This window comes from Coloeus monedula, assembly GCF_965178545.1.
Source record: "Coloeus monedula genome assembly, chromosome: 20".
Taxonomy (NCBI): domain Eukaryota; kingdom Metazoa; phylum Chordata; class Aves; order Passeriformes; family Corvidae; genus Coloeus; species Coloeus monedula.
The window spans coordinates 5,021,143-5,039,032 of record NC_138800.1 but is presented as its reverse complement, the minus strand read 5'-3'; the positions used below and the strand labels follow the sequence as shown (position 1 = coordinate 5,039,032).

The window sequence follows — 17,890 nt, the reverse complement described above, 5'->3', positions numbered from 1 at the left end:
GTGTGTCTGGGAGGGATGAAAGTGCCAATTTTCAGTGCTCCTTTTCAGAGTAGATTTGCCTGTTAAAGTTTTGAAATGGCATTGCCTTGAAAATGACAATTTGTGCTGTCCTCTCCCAGTGGAAGCATTGCTGTCCCAAAACAGTGACTCTGGTATGGTGGTGCTGGGGAATTTGGGTGCTCTGCCCAGAGCAGAGGTCTCTGTACCGGCACCAACTGTGTGCTCAAAACTCTATCATAACCTGGTAGAGGAGTGGAAAACATCTGATTTCTGGTATTTTCTGGAGTTTTGTGTTTCAGACACTACAAAATGTCTGTTAATCCTCTCCTTCCTCTGGCTCTTGTCCATGCATGGTCTCTTGAGGTTATTAGCTCCAGGGATACCAACCTTTGCTCCTGAGCAAGCAGAGACAGTTACATTCTTGTTTTTCAAGGCAATGGTTCCCACCTTATTCCAGAAAGGGTGTTTGGTCTCTTCTTGAGTGCTAGGTTTTACCCTGTGTAAAAAGGATCCTCAGGATTGATGTTTCCCTTCATTTAATGTTGGCACTATCATGAAAACTGCCTTGCCTGTATCTGTAGCCAAACTGGCACTGCATGAAGACTAACACAGGTGTCCTCTGACAGCATGCAGCCCATCTGTCTCCTCCTTAGCAAATCGCTGTGGAAACGAGGTGTAAAGTCAAGCTCAGACCTTGTCTTGGTGGGTGACCTGAGCAGAACTCCCCTTGCTTGTAACAGCTCTGCTTTTCATGCCCTGGCTGTTAGCACTGACTGTGTAATTAGGTCCTTAATCACATAAAGGTAAATAAAGCACAGAGCTGAAGAGCTCTGATGAATCCAGGCTGTGTTAACTGTGATCTCATTCTCCATGTACAAGAGGTGGAAGAGGTGAATGTGTGTGGTCTGTTTATGCCTTGTGGTGCCACGTTTAGATGTAAAAGGCTGCAGGAAATCCCAATAGAATAAACCATTTGCCATCATTTAATACAATAAAATGGTTAAATTTGTACTTGGTATCTCTGTTGTTGCAGTCTGGGGGTGTAAAAGAAAAGATAATTACTCATTTTAATACTCTTTACCTCTCCCTGAGGCAACCAGCAGGAGACACACAGGAATGCAGGGAAGTGCAGAAACAACTCCTTGGGGTCGCCTTCAGATCCACGCCTTTACAGAACACAGCTTTGGGTGCTGTGCTGCCTTTTGCCAAGTGTCCCACACCTCAGAGGTGCAAGGGAGGAGGGAAATCTGAATTTGAGTCCTCAAAGTCACATAGAAGCGGAGGAAAGATTAATACAAGTTAATTAGGGAGCGGAAGGAAAATAAATCTCTGCGGATATTTCTGGTGAAAAGCAAGCAATGGAGTTCTGGTAAAAAGAAAAAATTTTGTTGAAATATTAATTGGCTGGGTCTTTAGGGACACCTTCTTCCTCTCTATGCTCTGCTTTCTGGTTTTAGAACCTCTTCTGGGAAGTGGTATTTTGTTCATAATTAAAATCCTGCCGATGGTGTTCAAGTTACTCGTTACTCAGGTGATTCTCTAACACAGGCTGGGCTCCTTTTGTTCCTCCAGTCCCCACTGCATGACTGCTTCCTACAACATCAGTGGAGAAGGGTGGGGGACAATGTTGTGAGGGAGAGAGAAGTCTCAGACATAAATGAAGGAGGCTTTATTTTGGAAAATGTGTCCAGCAGTCTCAGAACCCTTGGTCTCTGTCCCCTGGTGCCTCAGCAGCTTTAGCTCTGGTTTGAAGCTGGACAGATACAACCCCTGAATCTCATGGGTGATGTTGAGAACTGCTGCAGGTGCATCTCTTGGATGCAGAGAGAAGCTGTGGTGGCTAAACAGGAGATGAGGAGTCCTGTGAGTCTGAATTAGAAGCTGGGTTTTGTTTGTGTGATGGGTGCCTGGGGATTTGAGTCAGGGATTTGTAACACTGTCAACCCCACATCTTCTGAAAGCACCTCTCGGGATCCCAGAAATCATGAAGCTGACTTTAAAACCGTGTTTTGTACAAGAAAGTACAATTTTTTTCTTTGCTTTCTGCTGTTTTAATCCTTCATGGTGCATGTGGAACTTGTCTTTTAAGCTTTTTCTTTTCCCCCAAGTATTTGATCAGTACAGTGAAATGCCAAACAGGTCTAAGCAAATTGTTTAACCACAGTGTTGGTGTTGAAGGATCAGCTGGACTAACATTTCTTGGGAATAACGGAGTTTAGCTGTTGTGCCTTGGGGCTGAGGGGTGGCAAGGTGCTCTTATAAAGGCCCTTCTAATACTATTGTTTAAGATGAAATCTGAAAAGGAGCTTTTTGTTAAATAAAACCGAGCTTTTCTTGTTTGCATGTTTCCTGGAGCTGGGGCATTTGGGAATGTGCTAACCATACTGATTTTGCTGGTGGATACAATTGTACAAATGCTTTTCTGAGGTCTCACATTATCTGCAGGTAAGCTCTGCCCTGTACCAGCCTGAGATGTGTGCAAATCCAGGCCAGTGACCAGAGCTGGTGGCCAAAGGGGCATGTTGGGCTGGGTGTGAGTGACTGTGTGGCCAACACTCATTACATAATGTCAGGGTGTTTTTCCTGTGCTCAGCTTCTGTACAGGATGTTACAAAAAGTCCCTTATTTACACAGCAGGCTGAAAAAAGTTGGTGGATGTTGTCATAGCTCCAGTGAAAATAATTTTACCCCAAGGAGCCACTAATGTTGTGTTTCTGGCCCAATAAGAGGCTTTGAGCAAGAGAAGAAAGGCAGTTCTGCATGTGGTTATTGCACACATAGAATCAGATCAGATCCCAAAGGATTCTTTGCAAGGTTTTCTGTCCCGTTCCTCCTGCAATCCTTGCAGGGAAGAAACCCAGAGCCCAGTGGAAAGTGTGAACATAGAAAATAATATTTTTCAAGCTCCTGGACTAGCTAGTGAGCAGCAGGAACTCTCACAGGAACGTCTCCAAAGCAGTCTTAGTCTGGGCAAGCTTGTCATGTTGCAACTTGTATTCAGGTGAGAATTTATCCGCGGCCAGGGCTCCACTTGCTCCTGGCATAACTCCACACATGCCTGGAACAGGTTCTGACTTGAAATTGTTGTGTCCACAGGTCAGAACTGGATGCTCAATCTGCCCATGTGACTTTTGTCTGTATTGTTTTGGCACTTTGTAGGAAAACACCCTCTCACCTAAGGCCTGGCTCAGAGGATGTCCCTTCCTGGGGACTCCAGTCACCCAACTTGTGGGAAGATTGTTAATGCTGAGATTTCCAGTATTGTATTTGAACTTTAAAGGCAGCATAGCATGGCTACTGGGGGTTGACATGAGGCAGCAGAGCATAACACCAGAACCTTTTTGAATGCTCTCTTTACTTGAATCTGCAGAAGATGATTCATTGCATGTAGCTCCAAAGGTAGCAGAAACTTAAAAACTGGCCAAGAAAAGGTAATTTACCGTTTATACCTTTTCTTGAGTTATTTGAGATTGGAGAACATTGAGTTGGGGTAATTCTCCTGGTCCCATGTTTGCCCTGTGCTGTATGTCTGTGTGGAGTTGCAGGTGGGTTCGCAGCTCAAAAACCAAAAAGTTAATGGAACAAATGGGTTTTTTGGTTGGTTTTTGATTTTTTTTTTTTTTTTTTTGGGGGGGGGGTGTTTTGGGTTTTTTTTGTTGTGGTTTTGTTTGTTTGGGTTTTTTGTTGTTTTTTTTGTTTGCTTTGGTGGTTTTTTGGGTTTGTTTTGTGATGATTCATGATGCTGGCAGACAGTTTTGGACACTTTATTCCAGCTACAAGGGGGGCAGCGTTACCGAGTAGCTGAACTCACATGAGGTTCTGTGACTCCTGCTTTTTGCTTAGTCTGAATTTTGTTGCCCTCTGCTACTGAGAGTCTGAACCCAGTTGTTCAGCCTGTGCTTCTGTTTTCTCTTTTTTCCTGGGTTCTGCATGCTAATGTTAGCAAGACAGTATTGATCTCTTCAGAAGAGCACATTAATTTTGCATTTGCCTATCAGTCAGCTGTGCGTGGGTGGTGATAATCCCTGTTAGTCTTTGGACTCGCTTTTCAAATGTCAGTCTGTGCCATCAGTGCTATTGCACTGCTTAGAAACAGCTTTTTTAAAGACAAATTTCATGTTCCTTTCCTGCACCAGTTCTAGGAATACTATTGTGCAGCCTCAGTGGGGTCAGGCTGAGATGATTTCCCCAGCTGTGGCAGGAGATCTTCCCCTGTCTCTCAAGAATATTGTTCCTCCAGCCTCTCTAGTCAGAGTGATTGCTGCTGCTCTTCTTGGAGTATCTCTGACTGTTCCCTGCTGGAAGGGGAAAGGACCTGAAAAGTGCAGGGGGCAGCTTTGCTGCTGGGCTTTGGGTCTCTCAGCTGTACTTATTGAAAAAACAAGTAGCTTTTGTTCTGGGGACATTTATGCTCTTCCTTAGGGCTCCCTGGGAGTAGTGGACTGCTGGCTTTGATGGGTTGAGAACTTGCAATAGGCTTGTGACCTTTAGTTAGGACTTTAAGGGAGTTATTTTGGTGGTGAAATTTCTGGATCTGACGAGCTCTCCTCGGCTCTGCCTGGTGCTGTCAGGAGGGCAAGGGGTACTAACCCCGTGTTTGTATGCTTTGGAGGTCCTCTGGCTCTGCAGCTCCTGGGAACTGGGAGAACTGTAGATCTCAGATCTAGATCCACTTTGAGGGTGATCCGTGGCTGCCCGGTTACCTGTTCCCCTTTGGAAGTGCATTTCACCATCCATTGGGCAGCCTGGTCTTGTGGTCAGCCCAGCTCTTCCAAAAGTTCTTGGGCAACCCTGGGGAAACTCCTTCCTCTGTCTCTGCCCCTCTCCCTGTATTGTGAAACCCCTCCTGTCTGCCTTTTGATCCTTAAATAGGAAAGTTTTAGTAAAACCATTCTACTTCAGCTGTCAAGAAAGGAGTTGAACAGCTTCTGGAATATTTGTGCTCAGACCTTACGAAAAGGAGGTACAAATTGTGGTCAGCACTGTGTAGGAGTAGTTCTGCTCGTGGGGGCACTGACACAGGCCTTGCACAGGGGATTTGTAGTCACAGGACAGAAGTTCTTGACTGGTTGCATATTTGAGGCAGAAAATAGTCTTACCACTTATACACAAAGCTGATGCTTCCCATCATAACTCGATTTTCAGTCATGTGTGGGCAAGGTGCCTCATTTTTGTCCTGAACAAGTGTGCTCTAGAATCTTCCTTTCCCCACATGGCCAAGTAGAGGCTTGCAAAAATAAATGCTTGGAAATCTCTGCTTTGGCCATGCATTACTGAGCAGGAATATCTGTAGCATTAGGATGTGGTTTGCGTGGTCTGCTCTCAAAGGGGATTTCTGGGGGAATGCTGGCTTTTAGGTTTTCTGCTGTTGGTTTGCAGCTATAAGCAATTTCTCTTATTTCTGGTGCTGACTGTTGCAGGTGGGAAGTTGCTCTTGGGAAAGCAGAAGCAGGTGTTCTCTTGGATTTAAGTGTGAGAGCAGTATGGTACCTTGGAAACGTTATGATTTGTAACCAGCCTGGATTTCCCAGGCAAACATCATCTCGGATCAGCATTATCAGTCCTGTAGCTTTCTGTGTGCCAATTTTACCTTCAGGGAATGGCTGTCCTTTTCAATGATTCATTAGTTTTATCAAACTGCATTCCATGGATTCAGCTAGCTGGGATGGGGGAGGATGAGGATTGCATTGCTGCTGGGGGGTATGAGGAAAAACCCGAGTGCCAGGGAGGAGAGGGTGTGGGGTGAGTGGGGAGCTGTGTGGGGCAGCTCTGCCCTGGTGCTTGAAGGCAGTTCAGCTGCACTCTGGGGATTGGTTCAGTGTGACACTGTTGAAATGAGTAGCTTTAGGGGGGAGCAGCTGGGCAGGACCTTTTAGGGGTTATGGGTGATGATCTTCATCCTTCAGGGCTGCTTCCAGGGCTCTGGTGAGCGGGAGAACTCTGCACCACAGCAGACTCGGTGCCTGAGGAGCCCTAAAGCCCAAAGAGGAAGGTCCTATTCACACACTAGCACAGAGGGTCACAGACAAGACACGTGCCCACATTTCCCTCCCTAATTTGCTGCCTGGGCTCCTCCCTCTGAAAACCTCCAGCTCCTCTCCTTGTGCCGACTCCAGCCCTGTTACCTCTCAGACGTTTTATGCCCTCAGAACTAAGGACTTGGGTTTTATTTTATTTTACTTTATTTTCTTTTTATTTTCTTTGAAAGGTTAAAGTTTTTTTTTTTAATGAATGTGTTTCCCCGTTGTTTCCTTCCTGCATGTTGACCTCGTACCCACTGTAGGCATGACAGCTATTCTGATGTCAGCCGCCGGACTGCCCGTGCACCTCACCCGTGTGCCGCAAGCTGCCAGCACCCATAAGGCCACTAAAAAACACAGCTCAGTTAAGGAGGGGAGGAAAGTGTCCAAGAAAGGTAGTTCCTGCTCAAACTCTGATGTTTGCTTCCATCTCCTTTTCTTTATCTCTCTGCCCTCCTCTTTTCCTTTTGTTTCCCCCCCACCCTCTTGGCTCTTCTGGTTTGATTGATGATGTTCGTCCCGGTGAGGGGAGAAGCAGGACGTGTCTCCCCTGACCAGCAGTGTCTCTGACAGGCTGTAAAATACCATGGTAAAGTAGGTGTGGTCCTGTGGTAGGTCTGCTTGTTTCCACACAAAATTACAGCTGGAACAGATCTGCTCTCTGCATGTCAAACTCCATCGACTTCCCCTGTGATCTTGCTACACCCTCTTAGGGAGTGTCCACATACCAGGACCTTCTGAGTTGTTGGTGGGACAAGTCAGAGAGCTGAGCGACCATTACAAAGAACATCAAATCCGTATGTGCTCTGCAGAGAAGATTTGCTTGTGAGCCATGTTTGTCGTGATTGAGTCATGGGATGACAAGGATCTCCCAGACAAGCAGGCTCCTGAGTCATGGAGGGCTTTTAAGGGCGAATTGCAGAGGGTTTGTTCTTTCCACTTGAGTCTGGGGTGGAAGGGAGTGGAGTGGAGCGCTCTCAGGTGGGTGTGCCCTGGCAGGAAGGGATGGATTACCTCAGCTCTCCTGCTGGGCGGAGCCACCTCCAGGGTAGAGCCTTCATTTCACCTCTTCATACCTCACTGGCACCCCTCACCTTTGCAGAGCCTGTGGCTCCCAGTTTAGAGCCTGGATCCTATCCCTGTGTAGCAGGCTGCAGGGGTAGATGTGAATCCAGCCTGGTGTAGCTGTAGAGGTTGTTTGCCAGCCCTGGCACAGGGATGTCAACCACCACCAAACCTACAGCGTGTCCCCCTTTGGATAAGCCAAGTGGGGACTGGAGATGTTCAACACAGAGGTCTTTACCTTTAAGAAAGGGAAAAGCTCAGAGGTGGGGAGGAGGAGATACCTGCCTGTCTGGGGAGTTTGTTGGTACCTTTTTCTCTCTCCTCAGAGTCCATGAAGTCCAAAGCTGTCTGAAGGAGGCAGGAAGGAAAATAGAAATTAAATGAGGAGGGAGGTATTTTGTGGAAATGCATTGTGGAGAGAGCTGTGAGAAGGAGTGAGAGAGCAAATGTGGAGTAGGATGTGTGATGGAGGGGGAGGAGAAAGCAGGGGCGGCAGGAGAAGCAGCGAAGAACAGGAGGAGCAAAGGAAAATGGGAGGTGAAGGAGAAGAGCTGAGCAGAGGTGGGTGGCAGAGGGGCTGGATGAGGATCGTGCTTCATGCAGCCAGCTGGCAGAGTGGTGGGGTTGTGTGGCTCCTGGTGCTTCATTCCTGGCACGGGTAGCATCCAAGGGCAGGAATGAGGGCTGGGTGGTGGGAATGCCCTGGAAACAGTGCCAAAAGGGAGCTGTGGCGAGGCCACGCCCTCCCACAGAGGCACTGGCTTGTCCCTGTCACTGGAGGAGCCCAAAACAACGAGGGCCAGGCCTGCACTGGTGTTGGCCACCTGCTGCTGGTTAGTGACATGAAACAGCTGTATTTAGGTCATGGGATGGCCACACACACAGCTTGGCTGGCTGCTGCCTCCTCTGTAGGATCTGTTGGTCCCAGGCGCTGCTCCGCTCGCACAATCCAGCTGTCCCTGGCACCGAGGGGGTGGGGTGCAAACACCCAGGATGCTGCAAGGGTGGGATGTTAACAGGACAGCAGGATGTGTCTTGTCACTTCTGAACTGGGTGGGGAGAGCAGCAATGCAGGGCATGGAAAGGGGAGTGGGAAGAATGGGACATGGGCTGGGAGGTGAGAGCAGCACACACCACACCAGGTGTCCATTGGGTGTCCCCTGGCTGTAGCTGTGCACCCCATCAGCATCACTTCTTCCAGTTCCTGCCCCAGGGCAGGCTGTCGCCTCCCTGCCGGCTCTCCAATGCCACCTGCTGGGGCTGGGACACCCGCAGAGGAGCGGAGAGGCAACACCAGTAGGAGGGATGGAATGGGAAAGGGGCATCAAGCATCTCCTTCTCCCATCCAGCATGGCAGGATTTGTCCCAGCTCTCCTCTTCCTGCCCAGGATGTGCTGCAGAGGAGACTGCCACATCAGCCTTTTCCCACACTGACCCATGAGAAGGGGAACATTTCAGTGGTTTAGGTTGTTAAAATCCTCCCTCTTATTTTAAAAAGCGGGATTCCTGTTGGTGGGGGCTGGAATGCCAGTCCTGTGGAGTGCCTCACTCCTGGGATGCAGAGTGTGTTCAGTCCCTTCCAGGAACAAGCTGTGTTTGTACAACACCCCTCGGGGCTTAGGAACATTTTTCTGCAGTGCAGGTACTGAGCCTGACTTCTGGCCAGACTTTTCTCTTTCCCTTCACAGACCCTGATGCTGCCAACAGAAATGGGTTTGTTTTGTGCCCTGAATTTCTGCATTGTGTGTTCTTTCCCACATCCTTTTAGGATTTTCCATCATGGAGAGCTCAAGCAAGAGCTCTTCATCCAGGACTAGACCCAGCATTACACTGACCACAACCAGCTGGTGGTGGGTGCAGTGTGCCCCTCCTGAGTCCCTTCTCCCTCCCTCCTGCTGCTGCCAACCCTGGTCCCACACGGGGTGAGGCAGTGCTGGTAGAACTGCAGCTGGCTGGGTGAATAGCTGGGTGTGTTAAACAGAGGCACTAATTAGTCAAGACTCGTTAGCATTGTTGCTGCTCTGGCAGGGATGTCTCTGGCACAGCCAGGTGCTGCAGGGCTTGGGGAAGCCGTAGTCTCTGGGCAGGCTCTGTGCTCTCCATGCTGGCACAGGGCTTGGCAGCCTCTGCCATCCTGATGGATTGGTGCTGCCTTGGGATGCTGCAGCTGCTGCCTCGTGCCAGCATCGCTGGCTGGGACCTGACTGCTGTCCAGGAGGCAGGAGGACAAGTGCCTTGTCCTGCTCTCTCCAAGTGCTGCTTGTGCATGGAACTGGCCGCCACAGAGCTCCCCAGCCTTTCCAAGGCTCTCCAGGGGACTGCTTGGGTCTGCTGTGTCACTTGTTACCCACATCCACCTGGTGAGGAAGTTTCCCTGCACATCCATCCTCTCTGGGATGGGCAATCACTGCAGGTGCTGCAGTGAGGAAGGAGAGGAGCATGCTCATCCTTCCTTGCCATCCACCTGCAGCTGGATCTGCAGACTGTGCCAGTGCTTATGGGATGGGTGGGAGCCCCTCAGAGCTGGGAGATCTTGCTGTTCCCCTGGGGAAACATCTGCTGAGGGAGACAGGCTGAAAAAACAGGGATGCTCTGGTTTTTCCTGCTGAAATGCAGGATATGGAGAAATCTACAGACACGGCCTTTGCAAGTCCAGGGAGCGGAGGTGATGGGAGCTGATGTGACTGTCCATGACAATAACTAGGAACAACCAGTGTGTGGCCTGCAGAGGGTATCAAAAAAAGTCTGCTGGAAACCATATGGCTTGTTTTGGGATACAGAAGAAGATATTACTGCTGCAAGCATTTGGTTGCCGAGCAAGGATTCAAAACACATCTGTTAAATGTTACCCGTGGAACAAGCAAGCAGCTTATTATCTACAGGGAGGAAGGGGAAGCATTAAAACAATTTGATATTCCTCTCTTTGTAAATGAAAGAATGGTAAACATTCTTTGGCATCCCGGATAAATCCGTAGCACAGCACTGGGCCAGCTGGTGATAAACAGCACTGGTCAATTCTTCCAGTCCATTTTCAATCCACTATTGAATCCAGAAAATTGGGGACTGAACAGGCTTTGATGATCCCAGGGGATGGCTAGAACAAAGATTTGGAGGCAAAACATCTTTATGGAGTAAACAGTCCTGTAAGGAAGTGATTCACGTGCTGGAGCATACGTGGCTCGTGCCGTAGTCCCAGCTGCCTCCTGGCTCCCCCTGTGCTGCTGATTAGTGGCCAGCCAGACGTGCTGGTCTGCCCAAGGAGGGCCATGTGGGCTTTGCTACCCTTGCTGAAACAGAGCTCTCAGCATCAAAAGGCTTCTTTAGGACTGGACGTTGAAATCCTTGCAGCTGGGGATGGCTTTTCTAAAGCATCAGGGCTGCCTGGCCCTTTCTCTCTCCAGGCAGCCTTGGTGGCTCTAAATGCATTAGAGCATTGTCACAGCAAAGTGACAGGGACAGATTGGAAATGCCACAGTGCAAATCCATCAGGCGTGGGTCTCCTCAGGGTAGCTGAGGGCTGCATCACCTTCTGCCTGTTTGGTTCTTGGTGAAGTGGTGTAATGCCCAAAATCCCAAGAGCTTTCCTGTCTCACTCTTACCCAACTCTGCACCAGAATTGTCTCTTTTATTGATTTCATTTGAATGAGCCTGGCCAGTTCTTGGGTGAGTTATCTCTTTGTTCCTTGGAGCTGCTCCAGAGAAAGAAAGTCATGAGGGATTCTGTGAAAGGAGCGATCCCCCACCACCCTGAATGAGCTGAACTGCTCTAAAGCTGCTCAGATCTGCTGTGCAGGTGGGAGCAGGTGAGCTGGGGCTTTCTGCCAAGTGCTGGGCAGGTGTTGCTGATGGTGTAACACACCCTCCCTGCTCCCTTCCCTCGCTGTCTTCACTGTGGCTGTACATCTTTTTGACTTTGCTTTCTCCAGCCCAAAGCCAGAGGAGACAAGAAGGTCACTTCAGAAAGAGCCACCTGGAAAATGCAGGTTGGGTGGAGAAGGATTTGGGGGTCTGTCTGTCAGGCAGCACGGGATCCACAGGGATGAGAACACAGTGGTCATCGTGGAAGTGGATGAAGTTAGGGTGGATAGTAGCTAGTCCTGCTCACAGAGTTCTTCCTAAAACCTGTAGAGCAAAAGAAGTTGAAGCCTCCATCTCCTGTAGGGCCATGAAGGTCTCCAGAGGCTGATTCCAGCTGCCACAGGTGGAAGGTGCCAGCCTGGAGTACGGACATCACAGAACACTCGGCTGGAGGGTTGCAGGTACAGTGGACTGGGACAGCTCAGACTGATCACATCCCCTCCAGGCTCGTTCCTAGCTCTTGATCTGCTGCATGCAAGCAAGGTCCCAGCAGAGAATTCCTGGACCTGTTTCTCTTCTTTGGAAAAGACAAGACAAGGAGCCACATTCCCTGTGAGGTCTGGTGCTGAGGCCTTGAAGCAGCTCCTGGCACCGCTGAGCCTTTGGCCGTAGAAGTGGAAGCCTGACGCTTGCCCAGGCTCCTCCCTGTTTCCTGCTCTCGGGGCAGTTCTTGGAAATGCTTTTCCAGGGGGTTTTGGCCCCTGAAGAGGAAAACACCCACTTCTGTGTTACCTTTGGCTCAATGCTTAATCCTGTTGCCACCTTCCTGGCCTGGGATCTCCAGAGATTGATCCTCACAGCCCTGCTCTGCCTGAGATGTCAGGCATCCCTCCTGCTCAGCGCTGGCACTTGAAGTGAGCATCCCTTCACCTCCTGGGCTCCTCTTCTTGCTCTGTGTGCTCAGTCATCCTTTCCTCCTGCTACTGCTGCCAGAAATCATGTGTTTCAGGATGGCCAGGAATCCCCTTCTGAAAATAACTCATCTTAATCACTGTGTTTTCATTTAGGAGAGTCCAGCCCTCAGTTCATCAGTCATCTTAGCTAAAGGATGTTGGTGCTCTGCCTTGCTCCCTTCCACAGTGTTCTAGGGAATGAGGGGCTTCTACCTGGTAGAGGATCTGTGCCATCCCAGCCTTTGCCTGATAACAGCACCTGTGGCATGTGAACAGTCCTTCCCTTCTGCTTTGTGTTTGTCTCTCCATGAAAAGTGGTTATCCAGAAAATAGCACCCCCTCCTTCCTGCTCATGACAGACATGGCTTTTTGGGCTGGAATAACAGCTCCAGTGGCTGTCTCTTGATGTGCAACTTTTTGAATCACTGAGGCAATGCTTGTGAAGCCTCTGTCTTCCCTGAAAGCCTGAGAGTGGATGGGGAGAGCTGAGGATGGGTCATGCATTGCAGCTGCAGCTCTGATCCCTGGCTGATCCACGTGATCATGCTCTGTGTCCTCCTGGGAGCGTGGAGTTGGGAGCAGCAAGACCCTCTGTGCTAAAGCATCCACCTGGACAGGAGAAGGAAGAGCTGTGCCTTGGCCACCCTGTTGGTCACAGCACTGCTTTCTCCTGATGGCCCCCAGAAGTGGATTCAGGAAGGAAGGAAGGACGAGGTTCCCCCAAGCCAAGTGACTGATCTGTCTTCTGCCTCCTGCTTGTGCAAATGTTTCCTCTCCCAGGCTGGTGGAAAAGCCTGGCAGTTTCTGTGGCAGGCCTGATGACTGGTAAAGAGCTCCTCTCCTCTCACCCAGAGCCAGGTGCCTTGTAGAGGCATGGGATGCTCCCTGCCTTAAACCAAGCCTTGCTGGGCAGCTCCTGGAGGATGGGCTGGGAGTTGAGGTGACAGTGGATGCACTCAGTGGTAATTTGCTCTTGGTGTTGTGTGATGTTTGTTGCTTCATCCCATAATGCCTCCAAGAACCAGGCTACTGGGGCTGGTGGGCTGCTCAGGTGCTTGTGCCTGGGTGGATGGGACCAGGGATTACATTTGGGAAGATGCAAGGATACTGTGTTGTGCTGCAAATAGGGTTCATGTTAAAAGCTGGTTTGGTTCATACACGTGGTGACTTGCACGGTGCCTTGCCGGGTATGAGTGTGTGGAAGCTCAGGAGAGAGGCCACTGTTTCATGTTAAGGATGTGGAGCTCATTGTGCTGTTTTCAGAACAGGGCCTGAAGCTCAGTGTGCTGCTGGGTTTCCTTGTTGGGCACCAGCTGGGGTGGTGGGGGAATGCCTTTTTTTCTCCTTTAACAACAGTCTGTGTGATCCTCTGTCCCATCAGGATTGATGGCTTCTGGGTGGGCACAGAAAGTCCGGCTGGGATGTGCCTGGTGCTACTTTGGGGTGTGTGGGGAGAAGTGGAGCACACCAGCTACAGGCACTCACAGCCCTAGTGGGAGCCATTGCTGAAAGCAAAGCCTTTGCTAGGCTTGTAGGGATCTGTTGGAGCGGCCTCTTCTCCCCCTCTAACCCTGACCTTTCTCCTTGGCATCCTGGCCAGTGACCTGCTTGTCTCCCTTCTTTCTAGCTCGCCCCACACGTGCCCATCGTACCATGCAGTGTCTGACTTCTGTCTCTCATCTCTCCTTGTGCAGCCACACCAACAGAGCCAGAATCAGTGGTGAAGAAGTACCTGGAAGAGCTGAAGGGCACTCCTGCTGATGAGGTAAGAGGACAGTGAAGCAACTCTGGCTTGCCCAGTTCACTGGGGCACCAAGAAAACCACAGCACTGCCCAAGGACCATCCTTCCTTGGGTGTCTGGTGTGGTACATGGTGCTGCTTGCAGTGGCACTGTTGACATGAGGTGGAGAGTCCTCAGCACTGTCTGAAATCCACATGTGACAACTGGTGACTTGTCCTCATCAGAGGACTGTGGTGGAGGCACAGTGTGGGTTGAATAGCTCATCCTGCAATGCCTCTGCATTTCCTTTGGAGGAAAGAGTTTGGTTCTGGTCTCAGTGCTCAGAGATCAACACTGGAGATCAAACCCTGCACTGGAGCTGCTCTGCAGAGAAGCAGGATGTAACCATACTCTTCCTTCTGACTGATGACAGCTCTCCACCTCCTGGACAATGCAGGAAGTGGAGTGGGGTGATGCCAGCCAGATAAGGAAACCTGTCTCTGTGTCCTTAAACGTCAAAGGGAGGGATTAAAGCTGAAAGGAAATCTTCCTGAAGCATCTCCTTGGTGTGTCAGTCCTGAGGACCAGCCTGTGCTCACACCACGTGGTGGTTTCTCCTCTAGGATTGCATGATCTGCATGGAGAAGCTGTCCTCCTCCTCGGGCTACAGCGACTCGTGCCAGTCCAGCACCATCAGGCCAGAGGCAGTCGGTCGCCTGAGGAACTGCCAGCACTCCTTCCACATGCTCTGCGTGCTGGCCATGTACTCCAACGGGAACAAGGTACTGAGCTGCCTCATCCTCACCAGGCCCCTGTGTGCAGGTGGCTGGGCTGTGGAGCTCTGATGTGGCTTCTCTCCCCCGGCAGGATGGCAGTTTGCAGTGTCCCTCCTGTAAAACCATCTACGGAGAGAAAACCGGTACCCAGCCCAAGGGGAAGATGGAGATCTCCACTTTCCCCCAGTCCCTCCCGGGACACAAGGACTGTGGGACAATCCGGATTGTGTATCACATCAGCAGGGGCATCCAGGTGAGTGCCCAGCATGCTGGCAAACAGCACAAGCTGTGAGAGCCTCCCAGAAAAGTGCTGGCATCCAGGGCAGCACCTCTGCTGAGCAGCCTGTGGTGCCTGGAGCCAGCAGCTGCTCTGGCTCTTCTTCAACATGTGAGGATCTTCTCCATCAGAGATCTTCTCCTGAGCAGCCCCAGCTGTTCACCTGCAGTAAACTCTAATGTCTGTCTGAAGCAGGGAGGAGACTGCCCCTGAAAACAAGGTGGGAAACATCCCATGTTCTGGTTTCACAGCCCACGCTGGTTTCAGTGGTAGCAGTGAACTTTCAAAGATTTTAGCTGTGTGGTCTTTTTAAGGTGTTACCAGACCACATGGAAAAAGCTGTGGTTTGGGGCTGTCTCTCACCAGAATTTAAGTAGATTTTAGATCTGGCTTTGTATCCCAGCATGAGACTGCTTTTGGAGGATCTGTAATACTCACATGTCCCAGAAGAACAAGCCAGACACCTTGCTGCCTCTACGTGGAAGAGCTGGTTTGGGATGGGCAGCAGATCCTGCTGCTGAGGGATTGTCCAGTCCATATGATGGATATGTCCATGACAACTGTGTCTCATCTCTTGCAGGGCCCCGAGCACCCCAACCCTGGGATGCCATACACAGCCAGAGGCTTTCCTCGCTATTGTTACTTACCAGACAATGAGAAGGGCAGAAAGGTGAGATATCACATCCTGATAACATCGCCCTTCTTGGGTTGTCAAGCTTCTGGCAGGCTGCATTCATGGCACAAGTCTCATAGCTGCTGCTCTTAGCTTTGTTTTTCCTTTCCCCCTCTAGGTCCTGGAGCTCCTGAAGGTGGCCTGGAAGAGACGCCTGATTTTCACGGTGGGCACCTCCAACACCACGGGCGAGAGCAACACGGTGGTGTGGAATGAGATCCACCACAAGACTGAGATGGACTCAAACCTGAGTGGCCATGGCTACCCTGACCCCAACTATCTGGACAATGTGCTGGCAGAGCTGGCTGCCCAGGGTGTCACCGAGGACTGCCTGGGCCAGTGAGCCTCAGGGGCCACCTAGTGCACTTATTCCTGATGCCTTAAGTTCCCGTGTCTGACCACCCGTCACACTGAGCAATAACAGTTCTGTGGGAGCCCTGCCCGCTCTTCACATTTTGGGGGGGGGGAGGGAGGGAGGGAAGGATATTTTTGTAGAAGCTGTGCTTGTGTCTCTGGGTGGGATTGATGGCTGCAGCCAGGTGCAGCTGGGATGAGAGTCCTGAGGTGACAGATCCCCTGGGGAAGGCAGGACCTTCCTTTGGTAATGCCTGGGGACAGGATGGGAGAGGAGAGTGCCTTGCTTCTGATGGACTACATGGAAGCCAAACAAGGTCCTCCTTTTGGGACACCTCAGCTCCCTGTCTGAGGCACCTCTTGCCTCCCTCCTGCCGTGTATCTCTGCTCGGTCCCAATAAACTCTTCATTGTCACAGCAAGTCCCTGCTCTGCCTTCCTGCTGCCTCAGGGCTTGGGGTGCCTCCCCCTCAGAGGCTCTCTGTGGGGAACCAGCCAGCTCCATGGAGCCATGGCTCCATCAATCCAGCCAGGAGGGAGGAGGGAAAGGACACACATCTTGGTGGAGGCAGGACACTGGTCCCAGGGGTCGTGTTTCCAGCCTGTCAGTGCTTTGGCCACTGAAGTTTGGTGGTCTGTGGCCATGGTGTCAGCAGAGGTGACTTACCAGTGTCCAGCCTGTGGGAAGTTGCACCACCCTGCTCTTGCTGTGAGCTGCCAGCCCCACTCCTCTCATCCCAAAGACGAGAAGCAGAACCTTTCCCTCTCTAAGGTGAAATGGCAGCAATTCAGTGATGCCTATGCAGGGAGGAGCTGCTGTGCTTTGTGGTGCTGCTGCTGCAGGGATGCTGGTGCCACCAGCTGGTAATGGTCACCTTCCTCCCAGCAGCCCAGGAGCCAGCAGTGGTGCTTTGGCTGGAAGCATGTTCCTGTTCTGGATGCCTAGTACCTTGCAAATGGGATATTGCCCCAGTCCTGGTGGCCTTACTGTACATTGTCCCCAGGCTGCTTGTCACCTGCGAGCTGATACCTTTTGAAGAGCTGTTTCTAGCTCTTCCCCTCCCTGTAGCCACCAGACCCAGCTGCACATTAAATCCATCCAATCCATCCCTTTGGCACTGGTGCCATGTGCCAAATCTGGGATGTGGCTGGGCTTTGTGGCAGCTCTACCTTGACATCCTCCTGGGACCAGGACATCCTGGACCAGCTGAGAGGGGCACTTTGCTTCCTGTCCTGCCACTATAAAAATTAAAGGTTTTTCTGAGCCGTTGAGGGCTGGAGCTTTCCCCAGTGTCTGTCTTGTGCTTGCAAGCTCTGAGGGGAAGCCCCTCAACTATCCAGTGAAATCTGGGGATGCTGCAGGAATGGCAGCTCCTTGGGAGCTGCAGTGACGTGTCTGTGTTGCTAAGCTCTGCACGAATGGGCTCTGTCTGCTCCTTTCCCACCCTGCTTGCGACAGGGGGAGATTTTGAGTTCAAATCCCTGGATCATCTTGTTCCAGCCATCAAAGCAGTGAATTGAAGCGAAAATTGAAGCAGTGTTCACTCAACCCTGTGCAAAGCAAGAATTTCCTGCTGAGTCTGGCCCAAGGCATCTCCAGCAGCTACTCTTGGGTGTGAATCAGCTGGAGCCTCCCTGCGTCTGGGCTGGTCCAGGGCAGGGGCACTGGGCTGTGGTGAGCCAGCCAAGCTCAGCAGCTCATCCCTGACTGCCCTGTTTTTGGACACGAGGCATCTCCTAAAATCCTTGCCCTCTCTATGCTGTGCTCAAGGTGGCTTAGCTCCCCTGGCACGGGGATCCAAGGGGGTGGAAAGGAGCAGAGCCAGGTGTTCAGGCACGGTGGTGCAGGGAGATGCTTTGGAAGGTGAGGTGAAAGCATAACCACGGTGCCTGTTGGGGCCAGAGCCCCAAATCAGTGCTTTGACCAAAATCCTCGTGTCCCCCCTCCCCAGCTGCAGGCTCAGGGAGAGGAGAGGAGAGTGTCTCTCCCAGCCCCCTGCGGTGATGGCTCATCTGCCACAGGGTGGTTATTATTAGCCCAGCCCTGACCCCGCAGCTATGCTGGGTCCCGGCAGCTGAAACTGTGACTCACTGTCCCCCTGCGTCACCCCCCTGCGTCACCCACCCTGCCCCTCACCTTGCTGCTGGCACCTTGCCGGCCGGGGAGCACCAAGGAGGGGTCTGGGGGAACTGCCGGGGTCCCCGGGGCGAGTGTTGCCGGAGAGGAGTGGGGGATAAGGCGGGGATAAGAAGG

The 17,890-nt window shown here is 51.3% G+C and overlaps 1 protein-coding gene across 3 annotated transcripts in view; it reads left to right on the top strand.

The window, feature by feature from the left end:
- The window catches only part of DTX2 (deltex E3 ubiquitin ligase 2), a 35,087-nt gene extending 19,366 nt beyond the window's left edge, over positions 1–15,721 (top strand). For 2 of the 3 annotated variants that reach the window (XM_082294575.1, XM_082294576.1), the window contains exons 5-10: positions 6,284–6,415; positions 13,531–13,601; positions 14,181–14,339; positions 14,425–14,586; positions 15,191–15,280; positions 15,402–15,721. In XM_082294575.1, coding sequence (XP_082150701.1) covers positions 6,284–6,415; positions 13,531–13,601; positions 14,181–14,339; positions 14,425–14,586; positions 15,191–15,280; positions 15,402–15,626 — 839 coding nt within the window. In that variant the 3' untranslated portion in view covers positions 15,627–15,721. The remainder of the gene's footprint in view (positions 1–6,283; positions 6,416–13,530; positions 13,602–14,180; positions 14,340–14,424; positions 14,587–15,190; positions 15,281–15,401) is intronic. The other variant, XM_082294577.1, reaches the window with a different exon arrangement.
- The last annotated feature ends 2,169 nt before the right edge of the window (positions 15,722–17,890 follow it).